General features: G+C 38.4%; 1 protein-coding gene across 1 annotated transcript in view; it reads left to right on the forward strand.

The window, feature by feature from the left end:
- The window catches only part of LOC124556689 (epoxide hydrolase 4-like), a 95,611-nt gene extending 71,443 nt beyond the window's left edge, over positions 1–24,168 (forward strand). Inside the window, exons 5-6 of the mRNA XM_047130664.1 lie at positions 6,008–6,259; positions 23,382–24,168. Of these exons, the coding sequence (XP_046986620.1) occupies positions 6,008–6,259; positions 23,382–23,563 (434 nt within the window). The 3' untranslated portion in view covers positions 23,564–24,168. The remainder of the gene's footprint in view (positions 1–6,007; positions 6,260–23,381) is intronic.
- Positions 24,169–24,574: the final 406 nt, after the last annotated feature.

Below are 24,574 nucleotides of genomic sequence, written 5' to 3' on the forward strand. Positions count from 1 at the left end.
GTGAATACCTGACTGCAGACAGTTTAGTTGTGAGAATGAGAGAAAACTTTGATTTTAACAGCAGTTGTTAGACAACACAAAGATTGTTAAAGGACATGGGATTTTGATATATTAAGATGAACAATGGGGGAAAATTCCTTGTGGAGAGAAATAATATTGTGGCTGTGATGACCACATTTTTAAGAACAATGCATGAGATTCTAGACAGTGGTATAGCTCACATTGATAATATCAGTGAAATCTATGTGAACCAGAATCATACATGATCACTGTGCTGGAAAACAAGTGATGGGCGTGGTTGTATTAAAGTTCCATTAGGTGAAGGTAATTGCCTTATTATTGTACATGCAGAGTCAGTAGACAGAGGGTTTATTCATGAGAGTAAACTAATGTTTAAAGCTTCAGAGTCAGAGTTCCAAGGATTACCACAGTGAGGTGATGTACACTGTATTTAAACAGAGGGTTAAAAAAAAATTATTGTTGTATCTCTGCCCAAATTCAGTTATTGTGATGGATGAAGACAGTATGCACTCACTGCAACTTAAAGAAGTACCTACTATGCATATCAAGGTAAGTGACATTATCGCTCCGGTTATCGAGCAACAGCATCCCTCAGTGGAACTGGTTGTCAATGCCAGCGAGCCAGCATACCATACCTATGAGACACGATAAATTACTTCACAACATGGCATCGAAACTGGCTTCTACTTTTCTGCCAGTAAGGCCGTATGTGTAAAGTTTTGCCATTGTACAGAGTTTCCTCCGCCTACCCTATATCTGGGCATGTCGACCTTCTGTTTGCAGACGTCGCCAAATTCTTGGGCCTTATGTTTGACAGAAAACTGTGCTGGTCTTCCCACATTTCATATCTTTCGGCTTGCTGTCTGTGATCCCTCAACACCCTCTGTGTTCTGAGTGGTACCTCTTGGGGAGTGGACCGAATGGTCCTCCTCTGTCTATATTGCGCCTTAGTGTGCGCAAAATTGGACCATCTATTCTTCTGCATCTTGACTCTGTCCACCACTGTGGATTGCGTTTAGCGTATGGAACTTTTTACACCAGCCCCGTGCAGAGCTTGTATGCTGAGACTGCTGAACCTTTGCTGTCCAATTGGTGAGCTGTCCTACTGAGCCATTACTCTAGTTACCTGTATTCCATGTCTGCCCATCCGACCCTTGCCCTTTTTTTGGACACCACCTTGGATAGGGTATGCAGGCAGCTCTTCCTCTCTCCTACCACCAGGAGTGTGCTTCTGTCAACTGCTGTGTTCTTTTTCCTTCCACTTTCCTAAAACTTTCTTGACAAATGGTGGTATGGTGCCACCTTGGTTTCTTCCCCGCATCTACCTGCTCCGTGACCTTTGTCAGCTTCCCAATGATAGTAACCCCCCTATAGTTTATCATTGGGCATTTGCTGCTCTAAATGGAGAATGCCACATTTATTTACACTGACGGCTCAAAAACCACATCTGGTATTGAGTGTGCCTATATTGTTGGTGAAACCCATAATAGATTTCGTCTTCCCGACCAGTGTTCGGTTTTTACTGTGGAGATTTACGCTGTTCCCCAGGCTGTCTAGTACATCTGTCACTATAAGCGGCTATAGTATATCATATGCTCGGATTCACTCAGCTCCCTCCTCAACCTCCAAGCTCTTTATCCCACCCACTCTCTGGATTCAGGACTGCTTCCACTTGCTCCTGATGGGGGACGTCTCTGTGGCATGCCTCTGGATCTCGGGGCACGTTGGAATTCGCAAAATGAGGCAGTTAATATAGCGGCCAAGGCTGCAGTCTCTCTTCTTCAGCTCGCTGTTTGCGTGATTCCCTTAGCCGATCTACAGAGCGTTTTATGTCGTCCTGTTGTTCTGTCATGGCATACACATTGGCCTACGCTTCCTGATAATAAATTACGGGACGTAAAACCTCTGCCCTGTGCTTGGACCTCTTCCTCCCGGCCTCGTTGTTGGGAGGAGGTAATTTTAACAGGACTCCAGATAGGGCACTGTCTTCCTAGCCACTGACATCTTTCAAGTGGCAATCATCCCCTGCTTTGTCCCCACTGCTCTCAACCATGGACAGTGAGAGACCTTTTACTTCAGTGCCCCTATTTTAATCCACTTCGCACCTGCTTACAGCTGTCGCCTGATACGTCTTCCCTTTTAGCAGATGACAAGCGCTGAGCTGATCGTATCCTTGAGTTTGTGTCAGTAAGATGACATCGGTCATTTGAAGCTCTTTTTTGGGGACAACCACCCCCCCCTCCCACCCCTTCAGTAGTAGTTTTCTAAGATTTCCGTCCTTTTCTAAATTCCGTCCTTTTTGAGTTTTGCTCCCATTGCTGCTGAATTAACATTCAGTTTTTTACCCTTCCCTAAGCCACAGAATGGGCACTCAAAACTGTAGCAGTTCTATGCCCTAAAACCATGGGAAAAAATCCCCAACCTCTTCTGCCTTAACACTAGAGCACCCACATTCTTTTCAAGCTTCTTGCACACCTATTCCTATTCAGACCTATCCTGCACTGTCTGGTTTGCCCATTGTCTTGATAGGTCTATTCTTTCAGATGTCAGCTCGAGTGACCATTTTCCATGTGCTATGTTTGCTGACTCCTATCCCACCCGCATGCACGCCCAAATGGCAGCTCACTGGGCTGACTCGTGGCTTTACTCCATGGTGACCTTTTAAGAACAAGATTTCCCCAGTTAGGTGGAATATCTCACAAACATTATCCTTACTGCTGCAGAACGTTCCATTTCTTGGGCTTCCTCTTTACAACGCTTTGTCCCAGTTACTTGGTGGACTGAGGCACGCTGCGGCACAATTTGTGCACAGGGACGTTCTCTCTGTGTTTTTAACCGTCATGTTACGATGGCAAACTGCATTCATTATAAACAGATGCGTGCAAAGTGTCATTGTGTTCTTCAGGATAGCAAACAAGCTAGCTGGATTTCATGGCACAAGCTAGCTGGATTTCATTTTAACAGTTCCACCCCTTCATCTGTCATGTGGGCCAACGTCCAAGAGCTCTCTGGGACCAAGATCCATTCCCCAATGTCCAGCAAACGATGTTATTGTGGACCCTATTGCTATCTCCAACACCTTGGACCATCATTTTGCGGAAGTTTTGAGCTCTTCCCACTATCCCCATGCCTTCCCCCATCGGAAACCAGCTGGGGCGGCTTGGCCAAAACCCTTCTTATCTCAGAATCGTGAGTGCTACAATGCCGCCTTTACTATGAACGAGGTAGATCATGCTCTCAGTTCATTCCGATCCTCTGCACCAGGGCCAGACACTGTCAACATTCAGACGTTGTAGCACCTTTCTCTTGCAGGCAACCACTTTCTGCTTAACATGTACAACCGCATCTGGGCAGAGGGCACATGTCCCGGATGCTGGCATGAAGCCACCGTCATACTCATACCAAACCTGTAAGGACAAAAATTTTCTTTCTACCTACTACCACACCATCTCTCTCATCAGTTGCGTTTGCAAGATGATGCAATGTATGATTCATCCCCGGCTGGTATGGTGGCTTGAGTCTCACAATTTATTAACAAATGCTCAATGTGGATTTCAAGCGCAGTGCTCTGTAGTTACCTATCACGTTACTTTGTCCACCCATGTCATTAATGGTTTTCTGCGGAAATCCCAGACTAGGGCTGCTTTTTTTTATTTTTTTATTTTTTTATTTTTTTTTATATATATAGAAGGCCTAAGACATCTGCTGGAGAACTGGCTTCCTCCATACTCTACACGTGAGGCTTCCGTCTCCGCCTGACCTGTTCTCTTCAGGAATTTTTGAAAGACTGAGTTTTCAAGGTGTGTGAGGGTTCTGCCTTGTCGGACACCTTTATCCAGGAAAACAGTGTGCCTCGGGGTTCCATCCTGAGCGTCGTCTTCTTTGCTATCGTCATTAACCCTATAATGGCTTGTCTGCTGCCGGGCATCTCCGGCTCCCTTTTTGTTGACACTTTTGTCATCTATTGCAGTTCTCCACAGACCTGTCTCACTGAGCGGCGTCTTCAGCGATGTCTTGATCATCTTTACTCCTGGAGCTTGACAATGGCTTTCGTTTTTCCACTGACAAACTGTCTGTCTGAATTTCTGGAGGCACAAATGGTTTCTCCCACCATCTTTATATCGTGGGCCTGTTGCACTTCCATTCATTGAAACTATGAAATTCCTGGGGCTCATGCATGATAGGAAACACTCTTGGTCCTCCCATGTGTCTTATCTGGCAGCCCGATGTACGCGGTTCCTCAGTGTCCTACGTGCCCTCAATGGTACTTCCTGGGGTGGCGATTGAACCACCCTTCTCTGTTTGTATCAGTCCCTTGTTTGTTCGAAACTTGACCATGGGTGCTTCGTTTATGCATCTGCATGTCCATCCCTCTTACGCAATCTCAACACTATCCACCATTGTTACATCTGTTTGGCCACTGGCGCCTTTTACACTAGTCTGGTTGAGAGTCTGTATGCTGAAGCTGCTGAACTACCACTGTCCTACTGCTGTGACTTTCTCCTTAGCAGGTATGCATGCCACTTGTGTGCCATGGGTATGGGGTGCATCCCTCTTCTGTTACCTCCTGTAGTCTGCTTTCGGCTTTCGGCACTTGCTACGGCAGCTTAACTTAAGACCACCTGCAACTTTCGTGGTGGGTGTGAACCCTTCACCATCTTGGCTTCGTGAAGCAGCCCAAGTTAACCGTGGCCTTGACTAGCTTCCTAAGGACACTAGTCCAGCCTCTTTCTATTGCCTTCAGTTTCACGACCTTTGCATGGAACTTCATGGTAGTACATTTGTGTACGCTGATGGCTCTCGGACTGCACATGGGGTCAGGTGTGCCTTAAATCATTGGCACCTGTGTCTTTCGATATCGGCTTCTGGCACAGTGCTCAGTGATTACAACCAAGCTCTTTGCCCTGTATCAGGCCACGGAGTACATCCGGTAACATAGTCTTTTCAGTTGTTACCTCTACTCAGGCTCTCTCAGTGCCCTTCAAAGTCTGTGCGATGTACACTGCCCATTCCTTAGTGCAATGGGTCCAGGAAAACTGTCACTTGCTCACTCTTGGTGGAGCCACTGTGATGTTTGTGGGTTCCTGGTCATCCTCCAGTCCCTTGTGTAGGCTGTTATTAACACCCCAACAAAAATGGCTGTGTCTGAAGTGCTACCATGGCTGGGAAGTATGGGGCACTGATGAATGGCATCACATCGTGTTAAGTAAGGTGGTAACCTGGTGAGAGGTTCCATTCTTCCAATGTTTTGGAGGCACACAGTGATGTTGCTCCTAGCATCATGGTGTGGGGAGCCATGGGGTATGACTTCAGATCATGACTGACTGGTAGTGATTGAGGGAACTGTGACAGCACAGCGGTACATCAAGGACTTCCTGCATCCTCAGGTGTTAATTCTGATGTGACCGTGTTGTGGTGCCATTTTTCAACAGGACACAGATTAGCCCCAATTGGCATGTGTATCTATGAACTGTCTGTATGATGAGGTACATTGTGGCCAGCGAGAGTTTGCACATCTGCCCCCAAAAGAAAATGTATGGGACTTGTTCAAATGTCAACTTGGTCCCAGGGCCATTATCCAGAATATAAAGGACCAGTTAAAACAGTTGTGGGCCAGCTTGCCCCGGGAGAAGATAAAACTGCTTTATGACGCCATTCCAAACTGAATTGTGCAGGCATCAGGGCCTGTAACATCATACTGCTAGATGGGCTGAAACTATCAAGTTTTTTTGTAAATTTGACTCATAACTGTAATTAGTGAAATAACTTCACATATCCTCTCAGCTCCAGAAGTTTGATTTCATTTTATCTTCTCCTTCTGAGAGCTTCACTTTTTTGTCAGGCATTGTATATAAGCACATATAATTTTATGAAGGAAAAGACACGCATCATTCAGTACTTGGTTTAGAATTTAAAATGGCGTATACAGCATGTACATATTTACTGTTGGTGTGTAAATACTGTAAGCTTTCATTCCATCTTTCAGAGGATTGGACTGGAGCCATCAACTATTTCAGAAACCTACCTTTTCAAAGAATAAGTCCTGTCTGTGAACCAGTGAAGGCACCGTGCATGTTCATTACTGGCAATCGGGATCCATGTCTCACTCTGGAAAGTATTGTCACATCAACAGAGTTCACAGAAAAATTCCTTGTAAAAATTGTAAATGGAACTGGACACTATCCTCATCAAGAGAAGCCTGAAGTGGTCAACAAAATGATAATTTCATTTCTTAATGGTAAATTTCATTATTAGTTCAAAGTATGTTAAACATGTTGCACTCCATTATTTTTAATTTGGTATTGAGTACATCTCTCTTCCAGTAGGATACTAACATTTAGCAAATATGTCCTCTGTAACTATGAACTAACCATCTTAATTAACTGCTTATCACAACCCTATAAATTTCCTACATTCAGCTGCTAGCTAATATCTCAAAGATGTTCAGGCTCACATGCAGTTCCTCTTTGTCAAAATGTATTGGCTCAAACTCGTCTAGGGGTTGAACCGCACGTGTTGCATTACACGCCCTAACTTAGACCCTTGTGACCCTTTGGTTAATTGTCTGGCTGATGGCAAGTTTGAGAAATTGTATGAAACATACAACGTTCATGTAACATACAACGACAATAATAATAATAATAATAATAATAATAAGCACCCGTATAATCTAACACAGCCACACATCGATCAAGACACATCCAACACATGGCTAAGAAAAGGCAATATATACAGTGAGACGGAAGGATTCATGATTGCAATACAGGGTCAAACAATAAACACCAGAGATTACAGCAAGCATATTATTAAAGATCCCAATACCACAACAGATAAATGCAGACTTTGCAAACAACAAATAGAAACAGTAGATCACATCACAAGTGGATGTACAATACTAGCAAATACAGAATACCCCAGAAGACATGACAATGTAGCAAAAATAATACATCAACAGCTTGCCTTACAACATAAACTTATAAAACAACATGTTCCCACATACAAGTATGCACCACAAAATGTACTGGAGAACGCTGAATACAAATTATCCTGGAACAGAACCATTATAACAGATAAAACACCACCACATAACAAACCTGACATCATACTCAACAATAAAAAGAAGAAATTAACACAACTAATCGAAATATCCATACCCAATACAACAAATATACAAAAGAAAACAGGAGAAAAAATTGAAAAATACATCCAACTGGCTGAGGAAGTCAAGGACATGTGGCATCAGGATAAAGTTGACATACCAATTATACTATCAACTACAGGAGTCATACCACACAATATCCACCAGTACATCAATGCAATACAGCTACATCCAAACTTATATATACAACTACAGAAATCTGTAATTATTGACACTTGTTCAATTACCCGAAAGTTCCTAAATGCAATGTAACATATACCGTACAGTTAAAAGGAAGTCACGCTTGATCAAAGTCTGCGTCACCTTCCATTTTTAACCAGACATAACGTCTGAGACAAGAAAGAAATAATAATAATAATAATAATAATAAACCCCGTGGAGGCCCGGGAAAAGACTAGGCCTCCGGTATGCTCTGCCAGTCGTAAAAGGCGACGAAAAGAACAAACTACTAAAGGCAGAGGATGAGATGGTCAGATGAAGTTAATCGACACCTCATGTTCTGTTATTACCAAGCAACAAACTTAGGAACCAACACAACTGGATACAGATCACAAGTATACACAACATTTATTACCAGATACCCAGAATTAAAATTTTTAACAGAACGACGACTAGCTGATCAGATCCGCACAATAATCAAAAGTAACAGGATACCCCAGTCAGAATTAGAAAACATCAAACAACAAGTACAACAAATACTGGAACAAAATAATGTGCAATCAGAAGAAGAAGAAAATACAGTAATGGACTCAAACATCCCCGATCAAACAAACAAAGAACAACACGCATCAATTGAACAATCAGAGGAAAACAAAATCTTAAGACAGCCACCAGAACAAGCACAGATAGAACAAGGAAGTGACACATGTTAGATGTAGAAGAAAAATTTCAGCTGACATATATAGAATACAAAGACACAAATACAGACATTAGACCATTCTTGCATAGACCACCAAATAACCCACAAGTCGAAACAACAATAACAACTATCAACACAGTCATACACAACAAAATAAATGAAAATAAAACTATGGAAGAGTTCATATAGCAGCACTCAGCACACCAAATATACACACTAGGCAGAGATCAGAACAAACAAACACACAGAAGAAACCCACAAAACCAGCATGGCAACACAGGCTACAGATCAGAATAGAAAAACTGAGAAAAGACATCGGACAGCTAAAAATTTATTATAAATGAAATATCAGACAAAAACGAAAAAGGTTAGGTAAAATCTCACAACAAGAAGTGATAGAGCAATTAGATGAAGAGAAGCAGAAATAACAAGCATTGGCCAAATGACTTAGAAGATACAAAAAAAGCGAAAATAGAAGGAAACGAAACCAAACATTCAACACAAACCAAAATAAATTTTACCAGACAATAGATAACACACACATTAAAATAGACAATCCTCCAACCACAACACATGGAACACTTCTGGAGCAACATATGGTCAATCCCGGTACAACGTAACAGACATGCATGGTGGATACAAGCAGAAACAGACACGTACAAGATGATACCACAAATGCCTGAAGTGATAATTTTGCAACATGAAGTCACCTGAGCAATTAATTCTACGCGCAATTGGAAAGCCCCTGGAAAAGATAAAATAGCAAATTTCTGGCTAAAGTAGTTCACCTCAACACATTCACATCTAACTAAATTATTTAACAGTTACGTTGCAGACCCACACACATTCCCATCTACACTCACACATGGAATAACTTATCTGAAACCTAAAGATCAAGCAGACACAGTAAACCCAGCAAAATATCGCCCCATAACATGCCTACCAACAATACACAAAATATTAACTTCAGTCATTACACAGAAATTAATGAGACATACAACACAGAACAAAATTATAGATGAACAAAAAGGCTGTTGCAAAGGAGCACGATTGCCAAAAAGCTTTTGATAGTGTACCCCACTCATGGTTACTACAAATATTGGAAATATACAAAGTAGATCCTAAATTGATACGGTTCCTAAACATAGTAATGAAACATTGGAAAACCACACTTAATATCCAAACAAATTCAGATAATATCACATCACAGCCAATACAGATTAAGCGTGGAACCAAGGAGACTCATTAACTCCTTTCTGGTTCTGCCTTGCTCTGAACCCACTACCCAAGGTGCTAAATAATACAAATTATGGATATAATATTACTGGAACATACCAACACAAAATCACACATTTGCTATACACGGATGATCTAAAACTACTGGCAGCAACAAATCAACAACTCAACCACTCAACCAATTACTAAAGATAACAGAAGTATTCAGCAATGATACAAATATGGCTTTTGGAACAGACAAATGTAAGAAAAATAGTATTGTCGAGGGAAAACACACTAAACAAGATGATGACATATTTGATAACCACAGCGACTGGAAAAAACAGATGCCTATAAATATCTAGGATGCGGACAAAAAATAGGAATAGATAATACAAATATTAAAGAAGCAGTAAAAGAAAAATATAGACAAAGACTAACAAAAATACTGAAAACAGAATTGACAGCAAGAAACAAGACAAAAGCTATAAATACTTATGCTATACGAATATTGACCTATTCATTTGTATTTGTGAAATGGAGCAACACAAAACTAGAAGCACTCAATACACTTACACGATCACAATGCCACAAATATAGAATACATCACATACATCCAGCAACAGAAAGATTCACATTAAGCAGGAAGAAAGGAGGAAGGGGATTTATCGACAAAAAAAACCTACATTATGGACAGGTAGACAATTTAAGAAAATTCTTCATAGAACGAGCAGAAACTAGCAAAATACACAAAGCAATCACTCATATAAATAAATTGGCTACACCACTGCAATTTCATAACCACTTGTACAACCCTTTAGATCACATAACATCAACAAATACGAAGAAAGTAAATTGGAAAAAGAAAACACTACATGGCGAGCACCCGTATCATCTAATACAGCCACACATTGATCAAGACGCATCCAACACATGGCTAAGAAAAGGCAATATATACAGTGAGATGGAAGAATTCATGATTGCAATACGGGATCAAACAATAAACAGCAGATATTACAGCAAGCATATTATTAAAGATCCCAATACCACAACAGATAAATGCAGACTTTGCAAACAACAAATAGAAACAGTAGATCACATCACAAGCGGATGTACAATACTAGCAAATACAGAATACCCCAGAAGACATGACAATGTAGCAAAAATAATACATCAACAACTTGCCATACAACATAAACTAATAAAACAACTAGCTCCCACATACAAGTATGCACCACACAATGTACTGGAGAATGATGAATACAAATTATACTGGAACAGAATCATTATAACAGATAAAACACCACCACATAACAAACCTGACATCATACTCACCAATAAAAAAAATTAACACAACTAACTGGCTGAGGAAGTCAAGGACATGTGGCATCAGGATAAAGTTGACATCATACCAATTATACTATCAACTGCAGGAGTCATACCACACAATATCCACCAGTACATCAATGCAATACAGCTACATCCAAATGTATATATACAACTACAGAAATCTGTAATTATTGATACATGTTCAATTACCCGAAAGTTCCTAAATGCAATGTAACATATCCCATACAGTTAAAAGGAAGTCACACTTGATCAAGGTCTGCGTCACTTTCCATTTTTAACCAGACATAACGTCTGAGACAGGGAAGAAATGATGATAATATTAGGAGCTAAATTAACGACCCATAAATGATGTAGACCATACAGTTGTGATTTGGTTAGAATAATGTTTATTCAGAAAGCAAACTGGTAGTGAAAGTGATTATATATAGAATTACTATTACACTCGAGTGAATATCCATGTGACGCAGTTCGATCATTCAGTCTCATCGCGAATTAAAAGTCCATACTCCACCTTGTTAACTACATGAAACGTTAGTTTACACCAGGCATGTGGCTTCTCATCACTCAGAGACTAAGTCCTGCGATACCACAAAATGCGAAATTTTCTAAGTTGTTTCACTTCCTAGCTACCTAAAGACTGACAGTCTGCTTTCACATCATCACCACCACTGTCCCTCTGCCCGTCCCTGTGCGCGTTTCCTGTTCACCGAATATCCTCACTCAACTGACTAGTGCAGTTACCTTTCCTGAAGCCGTCCACCTGTTCGGCCACAGCTTATTCTACATTATTTTACATTTTAACATATTTAAATAGTCAAAGCTTGACCACTTTCACGTTCTAAATAAAGTAGCAATTATATGTATTACCTAATAAATGTTAAATTCTTTTACATGAAACCAATACAATTTCCTTCTTAACTTTGAATGTCATGGCCAGTAGCCTTGCACCAATGTGCTTTCTGATAGATAGATAAATAAATAAATAAAGAACAAAAGTAACTGTAATGCACTAAACTTTACAACAGATATTCTATTACCTAATGATTCAATAAGATGTCGTGCTGTCATAGTTCAGTGTTTTGTGTGGAGGAAATGATGATCTGATGCTTAACTGAAAATACTGGTAATTTAAATTTACTGTATCTTTAAACAAATAAAGTTACAGAGTTGATATTTACAACATTTGTCATTTTAATGATGTACTTCTATATGAAATGTCGATATTTAAGATCGACCAAAGCATTCAGATTTCAGCATTCAGGTCTTTGTTACAAAACTTAATTTCATTTTAACAGCAAATACTAAACTATTATAAATATGATCCAATATTCAAGTTTTATTGGGATCACCATGAAAATTTATTAAGGATGGTAGATTAAAATTGCTGTGGCTTCATTCTCTGAATTACTACAAAATTAAATAGTTTTTATAAATGTTTCCCTTTATGGCCAATCTTAGGTGTGGCATATTTAACACTCCCTGGCCACAAACAGCTTCTACAGGGTTTCCCTATGACGTAGGTTCTTGTCTGTCTCACTCGCACACTACAGCACTTAGGCCTCATTCAGCACAATAAACGCCTGTGAATTTCCCCATCTCGTTATGAAGCTGCGCTCTTTGTGGCACGCAGTCCTAGACGACAGTGTTCTTTCCCAATTCCTGAAGGCTGGCTCTTTCGGCCATATACTTAAATGAGAGCGAAATGCTCGTTAACTCACAAGCTGCAGAATGATAAACTATATTCCATCATGGTACTCCTAAAATGTTTGTTTGTATGTCTTGTATGTCCTTTCACTGTGTGATTAACTGTTGAAACTAATGAACTTAAAGGATCAGCTGTAGAGGTAGCAACTGTATCAGATGAAGCACATTATAGTGTATATTAGGAATCAAATGATGAACTTGCTTAGCTTTTTCTTTTGCCTGGACATAAAGGCCTGACTCATAAAAGCCTAGATCAAACAGTCTCTCATAATATTAGGAGCAGCTGAGGTGAATAACTTCAACAGCTGCTTGAAGATTACATGAAGATCACAGGATGATCAGGGCAGGATCTACAGTGTGTACAGTATTTTAAACAGCATTCCAAATTTGCCCTGTATGAATTAAAGTTTGGCAAATGTTTGGCTAAATTGTTGGGAATTTTTTTTTTTGGGGGGGGGCAGGGGGGGGGGGTGTACATAGTCCTTTTCAGAGTACAGGTGGGTGCGGCAAATTTAATAAGCTGATGCACATAGTTTGCTACTAGGACTCTGTCAACTTAACTTTTCAGAGAGACTGAAGCCATATCAGTGTTTCATTCAACTCTCATAAACCTGCATTTGAGGATAAAGTTGCCCTGTTTTGTATTCTGTTGGGAAGAGCAATCATGTAAAGCACTTTGATTCTCTTGTGTTTTACACTTGTACATGTTGTTATGGGTGATACTGTTCATAATTAGCTCATCCAGTGGCAGTGTTCCTTCACCTCTGAAGATTCTCTGTGTAGTTTGCGAAGTCAGCAGTTTGTAATGGTGGTACTGTAGAGTGAACCACGAACCTACTATGCTGTCATAATAGGAGGAGAGGTGATACTCCTACGTGGCGCGTCCCAGGTGGCGGATAGGGAAGTCCTCACCGGTTTACCGGCGGACTTGAGTGAAATAAAATAGCTCTTGCAGACCAAACACACCCTCTGTGGTTAACAACCATAGCTGTAAATCGGAGCTTGCTCCAACTAAGGGTGACAACCTTCGAAAGTCAAAAATGGAAAGGTCTTTTAGGAAAAAAATTCCACCGCCCTGCTCAAAAAGGCAGGAAAAGGCTACATCGGATTCGGTAGGTAGTCAACTAGAAGACAGTAATGAATCGGAGTGTTTGCAACCATCAAAATGCACACTAAAACACAAAAAGAAGATTAAACATGAGCAAATAAATTATATAGCAACACACAACATAAACTCACTACTTCAGACCGGAAAACTCAAGGAGCTCACAGATGAACTAAATAAACAAAAAATTTTAATAACAGGGATCCAAGAAATGAGAAACACCACAGAGGACCCATTTTTATAATGGGAAACCAGGACCGAGGGCAATGAAACACTGTCCCCAGTTCGGAACAGGGTTTTTAGTAAACATAAAAATAATAGATTCAGTAACGGACTTCCAAGCAGTATCACCAAGAATAGCGACTCTAAGCTTTAAAACAATGAATAAAACCTATATAATAATAAATGCTCATGCCCCAACAAATGAAAAAAATTGTCTAACAAAAACAAAGAAAGAGGTAGATAAATTTTGGAACCTTCTAGAACAAACTGTGAATAGAGTAAATAAAAAGAATGTAAAAATCTTATTGGGAGATTTCGATGCTCAGTTGGGAAAAGAAAGGAAATATAAAGATATAATTGGAAAATGGAGTCCACATAAATTTACGAACAAAAACGGTCAAAGACTCGTAGAACTCTGCAGAGAACACAACCTAATATCTAAATCAACATACTTTAAGAGGAAGCCAAGTAAACTTAAAACATGGAAACATCCAGACTGGAGGAAGGGGGAGTGGCAGCTAGACCATGTCTGTATGGACAAAAATTTTCATAAGGAGATCCACAATGTTAAAGTACTGAGAGGAGTAGACACAGGCTCAGACCATTATATAGTTAAAATTAAAATGAAATTCACTCCGTTAAAGAAGAGGACTGGAAAAACTAATAAAATAAAAAGGAGGTTTGACCCACATCAGCTAATTAAAAATAATAAATACCAACAAATAACACAAACCATCAAATTAACAGATGATCTAGAACAACTAGTGCCTAATCTTAAAAAAGAAGCAGAGAATCTAGCTCCCTTGAACCCCCGAAGGAAACATGCCTGGTGGACATCAGAATGTGACAAATTCCATGAAGATAGACACCAAGCATGGTTAAAGTTTCAAACACACAAAACTGAAGATAATGCCATCAACCTAAAAAATGAAAGAAAAAATTCACACAAAATATTAGAAGAATCAAGAGAGGATTCCATAAAGATATTATAAACTCCATAGAAGGTAATTATCATAAAACCAACTCCAGGAACTACTATAAAATCTTTGGGAAACAACAACAACAACAACAACAACAATATGAGGCCCCTACACTAATACTGAAAGATGAAGATGGAAGAATGACACACAGTAACAAGGAAAATGCAGAAATCATGGCAAAAGCATTTAACAAACTTCTGAATTGCGAGGAACCCAAAGAACTCCTACAAATCAACATAAATACCCCAGTAAAAACCAAACCTAACAAACTAGACCCTCCAACTTTCCAAGAAGTAGAAAAAATTCTTAAAGAACAAAAAAATATAAGGCATGTGGAGAAGATCAGGTTTTTGTTGAAATGTGGAAATATGCAAGTGACACAGTCAAAACCACCTTACACATGGCTCTAACAAAAATTTGGGTAACAGAACGATTCCCCGAACATTGGACCACAGCTGTCATCCAACCACTACACAAAAAGGGAGTTAAAAGCAACCCAAACAACTACAGAGGAATCTCTCTCCTAGATTGCACATACAAAATTCTGTCCAAGATCCTATATGAAAGAATCAAGGAGCAATTAGAACAGGAGTTAGGGGAATATCAGGGAGGTTTCAGACCACGGAGAAGCTGTGCAGAGCAGATAATTAGTTTAAAATTGATTATGGCATACTACAAGAAATGGAACAAACCTCTGGCAATAACATTTGTAGATTTTAAGAAGGCATATGACTGTCTCCACAGACCTTCAGTATTAAAAAATTTTAAGAAATCTAGGACTCCATCCAAAACTAATTAAAATAATACAACTCACTCTAACCAACACCAAATCAAAAGTGAAGTTTAGAGGAGAAATTTCGGAACCATTCCTCATAAAAACAAGCTTAAGACAAGGTGACTGCCTATCACCATTACTGTTCAACTGTGCACTGGAATACATAATGAGAGAATCGTACAAGGACAATCCAAAGATGATAAGAATTCGAAGTGCAAAAGATGATATTAGCTTAAACTGCTTGCGATTCGCTGATGATCTTGCTCTCCTAGCCAACACCGTTCAAGAAGCCAGGCAACAAGTGAAATCACAACAAGAAATAGCAGAGAAAGTAGGCCTTAGAATATCATTTGAAAAAACGGAGATTATGCTAACTGATCCACCACTTGCAAACAAAATTACAATAGGAGAACAGGAAATCAAAATTGTCGATAAATTTAAATATTTAGGCGAAATAATAACATACAATCTAAATGAGAAGCCATCATGGCAGAATAGAATAAAAAAACTGAACTATGCGAATTACATTACCAAAACTACATACAACAAAAAAAGCCTATCTATAGATGCAAAATTAAAACACTATAAAACAGTTACACAACCAGAAATAACGTATGCAGCTGAAACTATCTTCAAAACAATTAATACAGCAGAAATTGACAGAATACTAAAAATAGAAAGAAGAATAATTAGGACATGTATAAATAAACAGTACAAAATAAATGGACATTCGAGAATAGCATCAAATGAAACAGTATATAAGAAAATAGAACCAGTCATGAGCACGATCAGGAAGAAACGCATCTCATTCTTTGGACATCTGATGAGAACTCCAGAAAACAGAATTATTAAAAAAAATAATACAAAAATTGTGGAATAGCAAGAGTGACATTAAATGGATCACAGAAATTAAGGAAGATATAAAAGAACTCCAAATTACAGTAGATGACCTAAAAAACAAGACAGAGAAAACCAGAATACTGCAAGACACGCAAACCAGACTACAAATGAAAATCAATAAAAGGAGTACAGGAAGAGTGGTCTCAAATGAAGAAAGAAAGAAAATATCTGAAAGAATGAAGAAATATTGGGTAGACAGAAGAGCAAAACACCTTTCATATAAGAATAAACGCAAATAATTATATTACTTAAATATCATATTAAGTTATTGTTGAGCCAAATTGTATCCCTGTGTAACAACTTGTTTATAACCTTGTATTTTTGACTACAGTGGTCCAATGAAGGCCATAAAATAAATAAGCAACACAACAACAACAACAACAACAACAACAACAACCAGACATTACGTCTGAGACAAGAAAGAAATAATAATAATAATGATGATGATTATTATTATTATTATTATTATAAATGAAGAACAAAAAGGCTGTTGCAAAGGAGCACGAGGATGTAAAGAGCAACTGATAATAGATGCAGAGGTGACATATCAAGCTAAAACTAAACAAAGGTCACTACACTATGCATACATTGATTACCAAAAAGCTTTTGATAGTGTACCCCACTAATGGTTACTACAAATATTGGAAATATACAAAGTAGATCCTAAATTGATACAGTTCCTAAACATAGTAATGAAAAATGGGAAAACCACACTTAATATCCAAACAAATTCAAATAACATCACATCACAGCCAATACAGATTAAGCGTGGAATATACCAAGGAGACTCATTAACTCCTTTCTGGTTCTGCCTTGCTCTGAACCCACTATCCTACATGCTAAATAATACAGATTATGGATACAATATTACTGGAACATACCCACACAAAATCACACATCTGCTATACATGGATGATCTAAAACTACTGGCAGCAACAAATCAACAACTCAACCAATTACTAAAGATAACAGAAGTATTCAGCAATGATATAAATATGGCTTTTGGAACATACAAATGTAAGGAAAACAGCATAGTCAAGGGAAAACACACTAAACAAGATGATTGCATATTGGATAACCACAGTGACTGCATAGAAGCGATGGAAAAAACAGATGCCTATAAATATCTAGGATGCAGACAAAAAATAGGAATAGATAATACAAATATTAAAGAAGAAGTAAAAGAAAAATATAGACAAAGACTAACAAAAATACTGAAAACAGAATTGACAGCAAGAAACAAGACAAAAGCTATAAATACTTACGCTATACCAATATTGACCTATTCATTTGGAGTAGTGAAATGGAGCAACACAGAACTAGACGCACTCAATACACTTACACGATCACAATGCCACAAATATAGAATACATCACATACATTCAGCAACAGAAAGATTCACATTAAGCGGGAAGGAAAGAGGAAGGGCATTTATCGACATAAAAAACCTACATTATGGACAGGTAGACAATTTAAGAAAATTCTTTATAGTACGAGCAGAAACTAGCAAAATACACAAAGCAATCATTCATATAAGTACATCGGCTACACCACTGCAATTTCATAACCACTTGTACAACCCTTTAGATCACATAACATCAACAGATATGAAGAAAGTAAATTGGAAAAAGAAAACACTACATGGCAAGCACCCATATCATCTAACACAGCCACACATTGATCAAGACGCATCCAACACATGGTTAAGAAAAGGCAATATATACAGTGAGACGGAAGGATTCATGATTGCAATACAGGGTCAAACAATAAACACCAGATATTACAGCAAGCATATTATTAAAGATCCCAATACCACAACAAATAAATGCAGACTTTGTAAACAACAAATAGAAACAGTAGATCACATCACAAGCGGATGTACTATACTAGCAAATACAGAATACCCCAGAAGACATGACAATGTAGCAAAAAAATACATCAACAGCTTGCCTTACAACATAAACTTATAAAACAACATGTTCCCACATGCAAGTATGCACCACAAAATGTACTGGAGAACGATGAATACAAATTATACTGGAACAGAACCATTATAACAGATAAAACAACACCACATAACAAACCTGACATCATACTCAACAATAAAAAGAAGAAATTAACACAACTAATTGAAATATCCATACCCAATACAACAAATATACAAAAGAAAACAGGAGAAAAAATTGGAAAATACATCCAACTGGCTGAGGAAGTCAAGGACATGTGGCATCAGGATAAAGTTGACGTACCAATTATACTATCAACTACAGGAGTCGTACCACACAATATCCACCAGTACATCAATGCAATACAGCTACATCCAAACTTATATATACAACTACAGAAATCTGTAATTATTGACACTTGTTCAATTACCCGAAAGTTCCTAAATGCAATGTAACATATACCATACAGTTAAAAAGAAGTCACGCTTGATCAAGGTCCGCATCACCTTCCATTTTTAATCAGACATAACGTCTAAGACAAGAAAGAAATAATAATAATAATAATAATAATAATAATAATAATAACTGTAGAGTGAAATTTCTTTGCCTTGTTTTTAATGGGACCACAGATTTTTAACATCATAAGTGGGGAAAACAGTGCCAAACAATAGCTAATTTGGTCATGAGAAGATTTTTCTCAGGAGTAAAAATGTGGGATTAAGGGTACCATATTTATGGCAATATATGATCTCTTAGCACCTCACTACTATCTCACCAAGTTATAATTCAAAATGTGCCTTTTTGGGAACACATTTGGAATACCACACCTGGTAATTGGATAAGAGTTGTCGTGTCAACAAACTATCGATGTATCGTACACCTTAGACTAGGTACCATAGGCATCCACAAGGCGGTGAGATGTGGCACTAGCCTCTCACTCTTATGGAGTGTAAAAATTCTGTATTTCATTCATATATGGAGCGAATAACCATAAATTCTCTGGGATGTAATAATTTGTATAATAATTTTTTAGTGTCACCCATAAAATTTATTTCTTATTCTCACAATTCAATGGTCAACTCATATATACAGGGTGGTCCATTGATAGTGAGTGGACCAAATATCTCACGAAATGAGCATCAAACGAAAAAACTACAAAGAACAAAACTCGTCTAACTTGAAGGGGGAAACCAAATGGCGCTATGGTTGGCCTGCTAGATGGTGCTGCCATAGATCAAACGGGTTTTTTAAAATAAGAACCCCCATTTTTTACTACATATTCATGTAGTACATAAAGAAATATGAATGTTTTAGTTGGACCACTTTCTTCGTTTTGTGATAGATAGTGCTGTAATAGTCACAAACGTATAAGTACGTGGTATCGCGTAACATTCCGCCAGTGCGGACGGTATTTGCTTCGTGATACATTACCCGTGTTAAAATGGACCGTTTACCAATTGCAGGAAAGGTCGATACCGTGTTGATGTATGGCTATTATGATCAAAATGCCCAACGGGCATGTGCTTTGTGTGCTGCTCGGTTTCCTGGACGACATCATCCAAGTGTCCGGACCGTTCACCGGATAGTTAGGTTATTTAAGGAAACAGGAAGTGTTCAGCCACATGTGAAACATCAACCATGACCTGCAACAAATGATGATGCCCAAGTAGGTGTTCTAGCTATTGTCGCGGCTAATCGGCACATCAGTAGCAGAAAAATTGCGCGAGAATCGGGAATATCAAAAACTTTGTTGTTGAGAATTCTACATAAACATAGATTGCATCCATACCATATTTCTATGCACCAGGAATTGCATGGTGACGACTTTGAACATCGTGTACAGTTCTGCCACTGGGGACAAGAGAAATTACGAGACAATGACAGATTTTTTGCATGCGTTCTATTTAGCGACGAAGCATCACTAACCAACAGCGGTAACATAAACCGGCATAATATGCACTATTGGGCAACGGAAAATCCACGATGGCTGCAACAAGTGGAACATCAGTGACCTTGGTGGGTTAATGTATGGTGCCCCGTTATGGGAGGAAGGATAATTGGCCCCCATTTTATCGCTGGCAATCTAAATGGTGCAATGTATGCTGATTTCCTATGTAATGTTGTGCCGATGTTACTACAAGATGTTTCACTGCATGACAGAATGGCGATGTAATTCCAACATGATGGATGTCCGGCACATAGCTCGTGTGCGGTCGAAGCGGTATTGAGTAGTATATTTCATGACAGATGGATTAGTCGTCGTAGCACCATACCATGGCCTGCACATTCACCGGATCTGACGTCCCCGGATTTCTTTCTGTGGGGAAAGTTGAAGGATATTTGCTATCTTGATCCACCGAAAACGCCTGACAACATGTGTCAGCGCATTGTCGATGCATGTGCGAACATTACGGAAGGCGAACTACTCGCTGTTGAGAGGAATGTCGTTAAACGTATTGCCAAATGCATCGAGGTTGATGGACGCCATTTTGAGCATTTACTGCATTAATGTGGTATTTTCAGGTAATCACGCTGTAACAGCATGTGTTCTCAGAAATGATAATTTCACAAAGGTACATGTATCACATTGGAATAACCGAAATAAAATGCTCAACCGTAACTACGTTCTGTATTTTAATTTAAAAAACCTACCTGTTACCAACTGTTCATCTAAAATTGTGTCATATGTTTGTGACTATTACAGTGTCATTTATCACAAACCGAAAAAAGTGGTCCAACTAAAACATTCATATTTCTTTATGTACTGCAAAAATATGTAATAAAAAATGGGGGTTCCTATTTTAAAAAAAACGTAGTTGATATCCATTTGACCTATGGCAGCGCCATCTAGCGGGCCAACCATAGTGCCATCTGGTTTCCCCCCTTCAAGCTAGACAAGTTTCGTTCTTCGTAGTTTCTTCGTTTGACGCTTATTTCGTGAGAGATTTGGCCCGGTCACGATCAATGGACACACCCTGTGTGTGTGTGTGTGTGTGTGTGTGTGTGTGTGTGTGTGTGTGTGTGTTTTCCACCTTACAGCTTTCATTGTTGTAGGAACTGGCAAAGCTTCTGGTTCATCCTCATCTTCACATTATTATTGTTTTTCATCCATCTGTTCCTGCAAGGCTTCATAAATTGTTGTGGACTGGCAGGCGGCAACACCTTCGTTACATTCAACATATGCGTTGAAGTTAAGATGGTCAGCGTTTTCTTCTTGCCCTGTTATTTAGTATCTGATGAAAACCAGTTTTTTTAAAGTAATTTGAGATTGTTGGTTCCTGCATGGAATCCCAGGCACTTCTTACAAAGTGCGTAGCACCCAAGGCCATTATCTTTGTCACTGCATTATAAAGACATGCTGTCTGCTTTGGCATAAGAATCTTTATGTATTTTTGTTACAGGCATTTTATAATGACTTAGTTGAGTGGATGAAGGTGGCTTATACGGTTTGAAGGAAAAACACTCAATTTATAGTACATAGATATGACATATCTTTGGGATGTGGTGTACAGTGGTCATCAAACAGGATGATTTTCGTAGTTCTAACACCTGACCTTGCATCCCAAACATGGAAGAATTATTTGAATATAGTTGTCATTCCCCATACTTTCTCATTAGACATGTATTTGCTTCGAATGTCCAGACAATTTTTGAAGAATTGTTCACTCTTCGCCTTTCCAATTATGGTGCCACCAACTTCTCAGTTCCACTTTCACTACAACATAACAAAGTTAGTCTCTCTTTACTAAATTTTCCGTTGTGCCATTTCTTTTTCTCTCCTCCGAACAGAGTTTTTTCAGGTATAAAGTGAAAAATAATCCCATTTCATCTGGGACTGTACTTTCCGTGATAGATGAGAGTATTTTTCCGTGACTCGACAGTATAAAGGTTTACACTTCCAGCCTCACATCGAAGCCATTTATACACTAAATTACATCTGTTGTTGAACCTTTTGATCCAACCACTGGGTGCTTTGAACTCTGTGAGTTTTAGCATGAGCCACAGTACCACAATTGAAATACTCAAAGCAGGAACTTGTTTTACACATTACAATAGCCATTTTCCAGTTCTGGAAACTGAGTGTCTTACACTTGTTTGTTTGTCATTTCCACCTTCCAAATATGCTGCATTAATTACTTTCTCATTTTCTCACTGTTGTATTTAATGTTGGAGGAATGTTCAGTTTCTTTGCAATATCAACATGCTTCATGTGTGTGTTTTTGTCAGTTTCCTGAATAATGGTTGACTTTTCTTCGTCTTGTTAAGTCTCACTGTCATTCATGATGTTTCAGTACACCATTCAGCACACAAAAATCATGGACTGAGAGTGAGTCATACACTAAACATGTACAAAGAAAACCAGTGTCTGAGTTACATGTTATTAAATATTCAGTTTATTGTTTTGCTGCTACAACTTCACCTCTACCTGCAATTAGTACTTGTCAGTAGAAGTCTGAAATTGTCAAAGCTACTGCCAGCTTATATGAACTACTTCAGCATGTCGTTTCTGCAATAGAAAATGGTAAGAATGGTGCACAAAGTTGCCGGCACTAAACAGCGTAGTTGGCCTACTTGTTTCTTCACCCATCAGCCAGAAACATTGTACTCCTTCCATTCTCAGAGCTCTCGATGGCAAAATTTTCAGCGGCCAAACAGTACAGATACTGCCAAATGTCAGTGCACTAAGCAGGGAGGGAGAATGTATAAATGAGTCATTTTATCACAAATTTACTACAGTTGAGAGTAGGGCTTGACCACTTAAGAGTTAGCCATACTAAAAGATGTATACATGTGTGAAGTAACTTTCTAAGAGTTTTTAGGTACTAAAACTCTGATACGACATGCCATACTTGATACTTTTCTTCTTCAGAAAATGAAAAGAGAAACCGAGCACCCAGCTGTTTCGAAAAAAGTTATAGAGTAATTATTGCACACACAGTCGTAACCTGCCAGGAAATTTCAAATCAGTGCACACTCCGCTGCAGAGTGAAATTTCATTCTGAACTGTATTTGTAATTTAACTATTGACAGCAAGACTTCATTCCTAGGATATTATCCATTTGTGTACTAACTGTAGGTCGCTCACTTCCAGGTTAGTGTCTTTTATTTGACATTATGTAGAAACTTTATTTTACTTTTTTGCAGTTAATGAATCTCCTGAGAAAGTGGATAAACCTGTTCAAAAAGGTCTGATGGACCGCATGTTTGGAGCAGTCGCATCTACTGTGAAATATGGAAATCAAATGTTTGATGTTGTTCAGAAGACTAGTAATATAGTACCAGGATTGCAGCGAAAATCTTCAGTACTGGGACAGAGTGCTAGCTGATGACACCATTAAAGGTAAAAAATAGGGGTTTTCCAGGTTCCTTCAGAAATCTGGTGGAAAGTCTGATCTCTTGTTAACTACATGAGACACATAGTTCACTGTTCATGTATCTTTTGTAGTTGTTTTACATTGTCCTGATATGTAGAACGTTGGAGTCAAATCTTCATTTTCTTATAATGTTTTATACAAGGAGTATATTTGTATGGCAACTGATATTTATTTTTAGAACACCTTTTGTACAAAATATTTTTGTTGTAAAATGTGCGGGATGTAACATTGGTGTAAAGACTGAAATTGTATTGTAAGAATTTATTCTTGCTGAGTAGATAAAATTATGCAGTGTGTACTGTTCATTCCATGTCACAGTGGTAATACCTATAAATTTTAGTTGTGACAAAAACTTAAATATTTCTTTTTGTTGAGACTATTCAGTAATAAGGTGCTAATTTGTACATAGACATGTTGTATATTTTATTAAATTATTGAAACCAAAGGCTGTTTAAAACTGCAAAACTGTTCAATAAGCTTTACTGCAAATTGTTGTCTACTGCTATGCAGATGATGTATCTATTTTTTTGTTAATAAATGGGAATTTTTCATAAAAATCCAGTGTAACAATTTTGTTAGTCTAACTGCTGATATGTTTAGTGAAAGGCACAGCACTTTCCTAGTAAGTATATTAACTACTTTTTTCTGTTAAATATGATTATCCTCAGCCATTCGTCCTGATTATAGTTTTCTGATATTAGGACGCTGTTGGTGTTGTTTTCGTTGTTTTTCAAGCAACTACTTCATAATATTTTTGCATTGAACAGGCTCTGGAAAACAAATATGGGACCCTATGACATGGTGACAACAGTGTTCTAACAATCTTATTTTTCCTTCTTTTAAATTGAATACCAAATATAATTTCTCCCTCTAATACAGTAGACAGGACTGTTGTGATCCCATGTTATATCATATCTAGCATTAATTAGCTGGTAGTAGCTTCCTTGGTTGATGATAAAGGAC

The sequence above is a fragment of the Schistocerca americana genome, chromosome X (assembly GCF_021461395.2).
Source record: "Schistocerca americana isolate TAMUIC-IGC-003095 chromosome X, iqSchAmer2.1, whole genome shotgun sequence".
Classification (NCBI taxonomy): Eukaryota; Metazoa; Arthropoda; class Insecta; order Orthoptera; family Acrididae; genus Schistocerca; species Schistocerca americana.